The following is a 9,025-nucleotide window of genomic DNA, read 5'->3' as shown; positions in this document are numbered from 1 at the left end:
ACAAATATTTCAAAATTAATCGAATATAATGATATTTTTTGGATTTGACATGTTACTTTTTATAAAGCACCTATAATATAGGTAAGTCTATCTAGTTATATTCTTTAAAATAATAATTCATGCTATTTAGAATTTTAATATTAATTTTTTAATAAAATTCAATGTGTTAAATATAAAGATCACATATATATATATATATATATATATTATATATATATATATATGTATATATATATACATATTTGTGTATGCACACATATATGTACACGAATATATATATTTATAATTCTTCTAATTACATTACTATTATACTTCGCTTGTATATGAATTCTATTTAAAATATTTTGTTTTTGACGATTGGCTACAGTGACGCCGTTCTAGAGACTATTTACTCATAGCATGTTCGCCGTTCCTTTCCAGTTCTTAACGCTGTGCCGTAAACACGTGGTTAAGAGTGTAATTATTGAATTTAAGGTGAATTATTAAACAAGACACGTAAGTATATGTATTATTTTATATGTAAAGACTTTAAATCATTGTAATGATTCGTTAAAATGAGTTTAAACAGGTATATTTATTGTACACATACATGGTCGAACAGTAGCCTACAGCATTCCATGCAATAGTTTCCATAAATTTATCTTATAATTGCGTTTAAGTTTTCATTACTGTTTTCATATCTATTAATATTGTCATATCGTAATGCAAACAAATGAAATAATATTTCAAGTTTCATGTTTATAATATTGAATTATTTTTTTAAGGTTGAGCAATCTTGAGCAATATGTACACTTATACTATTATATTTATATGGTATTATTAAAACAAAGTTTAGACGATCTATGTATAGAAATGATGACGTATATTTTACGATTGCAACATTTTTTGAATTTATTGATAACATTAAATATTATATTATTACAGAATGCCACTGGCTCGTGATCTTTTGCATCCTAGTCCTATTGAGGAAAAAAGAAAGCATAAATTAAAGAGACTCGTCCAAAAGCCCAACAGCTATTTTATGGATGTAAAATGTCCAGGATGTTATGCTATCAAAACTATCTTTTCACATGCACAGAAACCAGTTGAGTGTGATGGTTGCCGTACGATTTTATGTACACCAACTGGTGGTAAAGCACGGTTAACAGAGGGTTGCTCCTTTAGAAGGAAGGTTCAATGTTAATTTTATGTGACACAAACATCATTCTTTACATTCGATAAATAAATACAATTATACTATAATGAGTATATATTTCTATCACAATGTGTGTACATATGTGTGTTTATACATGCATCCCTTTATTTCATAATATTTTATTCACGTCATCAATACTGAAATACTTTTATAATGCTATGCAAATAATTATTTAATGAATACACAGATTATTATATGATCATTAATTTTTTTTATTTCTAATTATGTCAGAGATAATCTTAATAAATGTAGCAGCTTATAACAATTAAATATTAATTTACATCATGATTGATTATTGTATGCATTACACGTTCCATGTCATTTTTATAAATTGCTTAACAAGTATTCATTAACATTTTTACTATATTTTTCTGTAGTGTTAATGTTAACACAATTACTTAAACCCTTAAGAATGCAATATTGCATTATATGCTTGAAAAACTCCAGGTGCGATTTCGACGGATCGAGACTTCAGCGATAACTACAAATAGTATAAAATATAAAATTTAATAAATTGAAGTTAAAATATATATGATATACATGTAATGTAATGATTAAGTTGCATCATACCGTAACATCAGGATTGCCTGGCTGAATTTTTAATTCGTTTAGTACCCATACATTATTTGTTAATTTTAAAGATTGATAAAGCATATCTTGTCCTTCTACATTTCTTTTGGCAATTGTGAAAACATTGTTTTGTTGCATCTTTTGTACTACTTGATCAGCAGTCAATATTATACCGCTTAATGTATACTGGACCTAACGATAGAACCAATCTTATTAATTGAAAAGGATAAATTGAGGATTGAAGGATTATGAAAGCAAGTTAATAGAAATAACCTCATTTTGCGCAGGAATATCTTTCCAAGTTGAAAGGAATACTCTCTTATCCAGTTGCCCATCTTCAGTAAAATATACATTCATAGGGACTAAACATGCAAAGTAAAATACATCAATATTATTCTTTATGGCAACTTGTAAATTATTTAAAGGTTCCATGCGTTGCACTGCTCCTGCTGTCGATAAAATTACATTGGTTTCAATGCTAGCTCCTGGACCTAAAGGACTTGGTACTTGCAATGGTGCTGCTGGTGTTAAACCAAAACTATTTTTATTAAGCTGAATTGCAAATCCTCCCATAGGTTGCATTGCTTTATTTGTAAATGTCATATCCATACTGATTTGACCATTCCTATTTTAAAATCAGATTGAAGTAAAATACAATAATCCATTTCATTACATATATATTATAATACTTACTTCCTTGAAAATGTACCCCAGATATCAAAACCTTTACCCTTTTCTGCAGGCAGCCAATTAACTTTAGGTGGTATATAAGATGTAGGTCCTTGATTAAAACCAAAAATATCTCCCAATAATCCTGTTGTACTCTGAGAAACAACTGGTGCTGTAGTACTTGCAGCTCCATCATTACTACCTAAAATTCCATCTAAACCACCTCCTAAAAGATCTAAACCTAATCCTGATTGTGCAGCTGGTGCTGGAGGTACTATAGTTGGTCCACCTTAAAAAATTCATATGGCTTATATTTTCGTAACGGCAATATTATTGCACAACCTCTTTAAAAATAATATACTCACCAATGTCCATACTGAGAAGATCACCTATCAATGAGTCCTGTGCAAGTATAACTTGAGCATGAGGCTGAGAAGTAGTGGTAGTACGTTGCCCTGAATCCTCATTTGAATTACTTCTAGCAGGTAAAGATTTTCTAGCTCCAGCTGCTCTACCTTCTACAAATGCAGTTGGTGGTTTGTGATATACAGACGCTAAACTAGAAATGTGGCAGATCAGTTCATCTAGCAATGTTGGTTCTAATAAATCTGTTTCTTCTGAAATAAGAGGTTTCTCGGCTAGTACAACTTCTTTAGCTGCTGCTGGATCAGTGCTGAGCAATCGCCAATATATAAATCCACGATCTCTCAAATCTGGATTATCTGAATCTTGTGTAGCTAAACTTAGTACTTGTTGTACCAATTCTTGAGTATCTGTAGGTCTTTTCAAAAATAATTTGACAATAGCTGTTAATAGTTGTAATTGCACTTGTGTATTTTCATCATGAAAACCTTCAAGAAAACTTTCCAACAATTCATCTGCATTATCAATACGTTCCGCATATTCTCCAATTATCCAAATCATAGAAGCACGTGCTTCTGGTTCATCAAGAGTATCTAAATTTTCACAAAGTGTTGAAATTATACTTTCATATTTATTTGGATATTTACGGAAAATATCCTTAATAACGACAATGGCTTCTTGAACCACATAATTAACCTAATAAAAAGCAAGAGAGATATACTATATTTCATATTGACTATAAAAAGTTATGATTCTATTTAACGTATATACCTTTGTTTGAATTAAGTCTAGTAATGTGGAAACACATCGTTCCGCAGAAGGTTCGACTTTTATGGCACAACGTCCAATGGCCCTGACGGCTTTCCTAACAAAATCTACATCAACTTCTGTAGCATATTCTTTTAATTCAGATAAAACCTGGGCAATATTGGCTTGTGATGCTAAACGTATCATAATATCCAATTTTTCAAGTTTAACATAAATTGGATCATTATATTTAACAAAGAAAACTTTCATTTCGTGCTTCAATATATCTGGTCTTTTTTGTACAATAAGATTTATATTTCTCAATGCAACATATTGAACTTCAGGTTCAGAACTGAGTAATGTAACAAGAGGCGGGGCAAGCTTTTTTGTGAGAGTACCAACAAAATCAGATTCTGATTGAAGCATTTCCATCAGTTTCATAAGAACCTGAGTTTAAATGTAATATTAATCGTTATAATTTGATATAAATAAAATTTAATTTTAATTTTTTGTTTGTTATAAAATGCACCAAGAATTCTACCTTAACAGCAGAGAGAACAACTGCAGCATTTGCATGCGCTAAACGTGGAGTAATACGTTCACATATGCTTTGAGCTTCACGATCATCTTTTGGTGAATAATTCGCCAGTGAATCTAATATAAAAACTTGACCCCATTCTGTGCATTCATTAAGAGCTGTGAGAAGTTTGTTGATAGTTTGAGCATTCATTTCAACTAAAGGTTGTCCGCTAGGACTAGCTTCATTAATTTCTGAGAGTGCAGCTACTGCATTAGCAACAACCTAACAATAAATGAGAGGAACATATAAAAAAATATATAAATTCAGTAATCACTGTATTATTAATCATACTTCTTTCGCTAAATTGGAATGATCCTACATACCATAGGATTGCTATCAGATAGAAGATCTTTTAATTGATCTAAAAATCCTTGATCCTCAACTAAAGCAGCATTAATGTCGTAAAGCTTGGCTACGCATACAGCGGCCGTTTTACGAACATATGGATCCTCGTCCTTCAGACATTTCCTCAATGGCTCACAGAGGTATTCAGTAATCTTGTCAACACGTATGCACCCCATTGTACGAACTGCTAATGCTCGAATCAGTGGATTTGGATCCTCACAGTCCTGCGCAAAAATCGGGCAAGCCAGGGATTCAAGTCTAGTCACAGCAGTGGCTATCTATCTCAGCCCATGAATTTTAACAAAGTAGAAATTGGTATGGTACCTTTGTCATCGGAGATGTCGCTAGCTCCTTTTGCGTGTCAGAACGAAAAAGGTCAAATTGGTCACCGTCACCATTTTTATTAATAGTTAAATATTATACTTATGAACCATGTAATATAATGTTATACAGAACTGATCATTTTTTAAAGAGCACGAGATATTTTAAGGCTTTACTGTACAAATGTTCTTTATTTTGAGTTGAAATATCAAAGTTAATGTAAGAAAGTTGACATTAATTTTGTATTCATGCGCGTGAAAGAATACTTAAATATTATTAAGAATCTGTTGAACATTAAAGGATGTACATAAATATTCCATATTAACTGTGTTATAAAATATTTTTTTCAACACCAATTACATTTATTATTAACATATACATCCTGAAAAGAGTGAAATAATTTTCGTGCAATTAGCAGACCTATTCATTGTATCAGGCATCAATTTATAATGCAATAATACATATAAAATGACATTTAAAGAATTGGATGAATCATGCTGTTTACATTGTAGGCATTATATAAGAGAATCCATTTTTCTACCATTGATATTGTATTAAATGGCAGTTAAACTAAAGGCCAATTATATTCTTATTGCAAATATACAGCTGTGACACAATTACACAATATGCTACAAGCTGTTTAATTGCAAAATATATTGTGTGAATATGAGAAAATTCCATGCTTAATTTTGGAAAAGTAATTGTACTGGTGCATTAGTGTCAAAAAATTAACATTAATCCAGATCCTTTAAAACCCTTTTATGAATAAATTTTGTTAAATATCATAATTATTATATAGAAACATTCCTGCTATATTTATATGCTCGATCGAAAATAAATTCTGGAATTTGGTGATACGCAATAACAATTAATACATTATAATTGTATGTAATTGTGATGTTTACTCCTTTTATATAATATTCATAATATTTCATATCAGCCAAACTCCAGGCTCGTGCCCTTTGAAAAATAAGCAATTCAGAAAATACGAAAGGAGAAGTACATTCCGTCCCATAACGCAGACAGCTCTGTACAAACTGGTGTAATTTGCAAAGCACAGTCTGTACATAGTATGAGGCAGGCTGCAAAAGGAATTATAGTTGTTTTTGACACAATTTGTTCTCATTAAGAGAACCTCTCTTTAAAAAATATTTTCAGCTTGCCTCTTTGCAGACAGAGACTCTCAACATCATCCAAGTGTCAATAAGTTATTTAAAGGATGAAGGTGCATTAATAAAATTTAGTAGTAAATCAATGAGTTTCTAACGCTACATTACCTTAACGAATGTGTTGACAGCCATGATGGCCATATCTGGTTGACTTTTAGCATAATTCATGAGATACAAATAAACCAATTTCTTTAATTCCAAATTATCTGTCTGCATACAATTAACAACATCGGGAAATAGCGCAGATACATCTTTGCCCACTGTCATGGATGCAATTACCTAAACAAATTAAATTACTCTTGTATATAACTTTACTATGGTAATTTAATTTAATATAATTTAATTTTATTAACAATATTTTTGTTATGTAATTAAGTTTTCTTCCCATAGATGAGGATTTTGAAAAGATATCATGCGATATAATAATATTATTAATAATAAAAAAAAAAAAAAAAAAAAGAAATGAAAAGATACAAACCTTTTTAACAGCTTCTTTTTTCTTTTCTTTCTTATCATTATTCAATTCTGATTTAAGTTCAAATATTTCACCTTTTTTTGTAGTAGTAAAATATTTTGAGTCTGTCATCTTGATTTTCGGTAAGGTACTTTATTAAGATCTACCTTTGAAAATGAAAAATCGATATTAAATACAGTTAGAGAATTCTTATGTTATACATAGGAAAATTAAATAAGGACTCAATATAGCAAACCATACTTGGATCAATGTTTAAGGCCTATGGTGTCTTCTTGCTAACTTTGAATAAAATTCAAAATTCCTTTAAAGTTTATATATCTATATAACATCGATAGCGAAAGTTTTTTTTTTAACAAAACTAACGAAATTTATCTTATGCGCATAAAAATAGAGAGAAAGAGAGAAAGAAAAAAAAATGCGATAATTTAAAATATCTACATATCTCTGACAATAATCAAATTTTTTATATAAAGAGAAATGATGTAAAATTATGATTATAATATTTTATTTTGAAAAACAATCAACAAAAATTGATACCTTTTACTAATATTCAAATTATTTCAGAATCGAAGCAAAAAGCTTGTCAATTGTCAATTGAAAGCGATACGCCTTCTTTACCTCACTTCCACATAGACTGACGTTTAGTTACAAATCGATGAAATATCGATACTTATCGATAAAAATATCGATATTTATTATTAATAATGCTTTTCTTTCGATTGTCGAAAATCGATATTAATATAGTTCCAAAATTAAGTTTTATTATTTTTATCATCCAATACTGTCATTTTTTATTAATAATAAATTAAATTAACATTTAATTTATAAGAATTTTGAAATGTGATATATCTTCATAAACTTTTAACCTATCTTGTCAAAATATATTTCTAAATAGCAAAAAAAAAAAAAAGATCTCAATTTTTAATTAGAATATTTCTATTTTTATTTTAAAACATATTGTTATATCACATATTCTATATTCATGTGTCTCTTTCATTCGTCGATACTTTTTTTCTTTTCTTCTTAAAATAAAGGAAACAGCGTCTACCATAATAAAATCCTATTCTACCAATCACATTGCTTCTCTCACATTACATGAATTTCTTCATTGTTTTTCGTTGTAGCTAGTATTGTTAGTGTAAAACTTGAGAATTTGAACGTAATATTGTGCAAACGTATCATGCTCACATAATAAAAGAAGAAGAAGAAGTATTGATAATAGCTGTAAATAGTTATTAATAAATAACTACGTTGAAAATACAAAATTATGCGTCTGTATATTATAAATCGTAAATATTAGTGCTGATAATTGTAAAAAAAAAAAAAAAAAGAAAGAAACACAACTGAATAAAAATGTTATCTATCGAAAGAATCCCTGATCAAATTGGATATTTAGTTCTAACGGAGGATGGAGCAGTAATATCGGTAATATCTTAATAATTATATTCGACATTGATACGTTAATGTAGATCTGTGTTATCATAAAATAATGTATTTAGTATAAAGAAAATATTTTTTTCATTATATTTCAGTCTGGTGGCGATTTAGAGAATGATGAAAGAATTGCTAGTGTTATTGTGGGTTTGGTAATGTTGACAAATAAAATAGACCCAAAAGCATTTCCCATGGGTGAAGCTTTTGAAAAAATATCAATTACATATCCAGATCATTGTTATATTATTTGTCTCTCGAATAAGAAGATCTATGTAGTAAAGAAAAAATTATCATTGCCAGAACAAAATATTGAACCACAACAATTTATTGATGTTTAAGTATAAATATGTGTATATGCGTGCGTGCGCGTGTATGTGTGTGTGTGTGTGTGTGTTAATACATTCAAAGCAAATTCACAATAATTTTTTTTCAATTTTCATATACTGAAAACCAGTTACAATAGAAAAAGAAATTTCAAAACTGGTTACAGCGAACTTCTGTCATTAAAACGAGGATGAAAATTATAAAATTTTTATTGGGCTTATAAGAAATTGTTCTTTTGAAATTAATAAAAAAAAAAAAGTTTTCATGTTACAAATAACATATAGAGAATATAATAAATTTGAGAAAGAATAAAATAAAAATAATATATTTTAAAACCCATTTACCTATTCTACAATTTTATGAATGTATTTGATATTTATGTATTAGATATTGCTTACATGCTTTTATAATATACATTAAATTACTTACAATTATTATTATTAATTATTTTTATTTCATTCATTAAATGTATTTTGATAAAAAATTATAAAAATATGGAAAAATAAAATTTAATACTTCTTGTATGATAATACTGGGAATAATGATTGTTTATATACAGAAATTCTACAGGATTTACATATGAAGGACGTGTCAATACATTTTTTATAACTATTGTTGATTATAAGATATAATTATAGATACTTTTCTTATTCTTGAACTTTTAATTATCTTAAAGATAATAATATGACGGATATTAATCAACAAGGTCAACATTATTTGTCTATTGTATCTTTCTATGAACTCGGATTTATGAATTACTTTTTTTTTTTCTATTCATTTTATTAGTCTCTACAATACCTACTTGTAGATGTTTCAATAATCTAAACTGTTAC

At 28.6% G+C, this 9,025-nt stretch overlaps 3 protein-coding genes across 10 annotated transcripts; 2 read left to right on the top strand and 1 right to left on the bottom strand.

Annotated features, from left to right (window-relative positions):
- The first annotated feature begins 365 nt into the window (after positions 1-365).
- LOC124954957 (40S ribosomal protein S27) lies at positions 366-1,483 on the top strand. Its single transcript, XM_047508659.1, has 2 exons — positions 366-474; positions 925-1,483. The coding sequence occupies exon 2, from the start codon at positions 926-928 to the stop codon at positions 1,181-1,183; it is 258 nt and encodes an 85-aa protein (XP_047364615.1). The 5' UTR covers positions 366-474; position 925; the 3' UTR covers positions 1,184-1,483.
- On the bottom strand, positions 1,384-7,104 carry LOC124954953 (AP-1 complex subunit beta-1). Of its 8 annotated transcripts, none has more exons than XM_047508653.1 (13): positions 6,972-7,092; positions 6,675-6,713; positions 6,438-6,580; positions 6,068-6,238; positions 4,794-4,820; positions 4,448-4,693; positions 4,086-4,346; positions 3,569-3,991; positions 2,800-3,493; positions 2,459-2,723; positions 2,039-2,390; positions 1,766-1,951; positions 1,384-1,676 (listed from the first exon to the last, which is right to left on the bottom strand). In XM_047508653.1, exons 3-13 carry the CDS (start codon positions 6,543-6,545, stop codon positions 1,602-1,604), a joined length of 2,808 nt encoding a protein of 935 aa, XP_047364609.1. In that variant the 5' UTR covers positions 6,546-6,580; positions 6,675-6,713; positions 6,972-7,092; the 3' UTR covers positions 1,384-1,601. The 8 variants fall into 8 exon arrangements, with proteins under 8 accessions (XP_047364609.1, XP_047364601.1, XP_047364607.1 ...); XM_047508645.1 differs by having other exon boundaries at positions 1,766-1,957; positions 6,972-7,091; XM_047508651.1 differs by having other exon boundaries at positions 1,766-1,957; positions 6,438-6,576; positions 6,972-7,080.
- Positions 7,105-7,517: 413 nt separating this feature from the next.
- On the top strand, positions 7,518-8,433 carry LOC124954956 (ragulator complex protein LAMTOR4 homolog). The gene is made up of 2 exons (XM_047508658.1): positions 7,518-7,859; positions 7,967-8,433. The coding sequence occupies exons 1-2, from the start codon at positions 7,788-7,790 to the stop codon at positions 8,204-8,206; spliced, it is 312 nt and encodes a 103-aa protein (XP_047364614.1). The 5' UTR covers positions 7,518-7,787; the 3' UTR covers positions 8,207-8,433.
- The last annotated feature ends 592 nt before the right edge of the window (positions 8,434-9,025 follow it).

The sequence above is a fragment of the Vespa velutina genome, chromosome 16 (genome assembly GCF_912470025.1).
Source record: "Vespa velutina chromosome 16, iVesVel2.1, whole genome shotgun sequence".
Taxonomy (NCBI): domain Eukaryota; kingdom Metazoa; phylum Arthropoda; class Insecta; order Hymenoptera; family Vespidae; genus Vespa; species Vespa velutina.
This window is presented reverse-complemented; position numbering and strand designations above follow the sequence as displayed.

Bases quoted from the DNA above. Each gene is read 5' to 3' on its own strand.
- LOC124954957 (XM_047508659.1), top strand. From the start codon at position 926: ATGCCACTGGCTCGTGATCTTTTGCATCCTAGTCCTATTGAGGAAAAA.
- LOC124954953 (XM_047508650.1), bottom strand. From the start codon at position 6,545: ATGACAGACTCAAAATATTTTACTACTACAAAAAAAGGTGAAATATTT. The intron at 2,724-2,799 runs GTGAGTATATTA...GAATTTTTTAAG, and splicing joins TCTTCTCAGTATGGACATTG to GTGGACCAACTATAGTACCT. The intron at 2,391-2,458 runs GTAAGTATTATA...ATTTTAAAATAG, and splicing joins TGGGGTACATTTTCAAGGAA to GAATGGTCAAATCAGTATGG.
- LOC124954956 (XM_047508658.1), top strand. From the start codon at position 7,788: ATGTTATCTATCGAAAGAATCCCTGATCAAATTGGATATTTAGTTCTA. The intron at 7,860-7,966 runs GTAATATCTTAA...ATTATATTTCAG, and splicing joins AGGATGGAGCAGTAATATCG to TCTGGTGGCGATTTAGAGAA.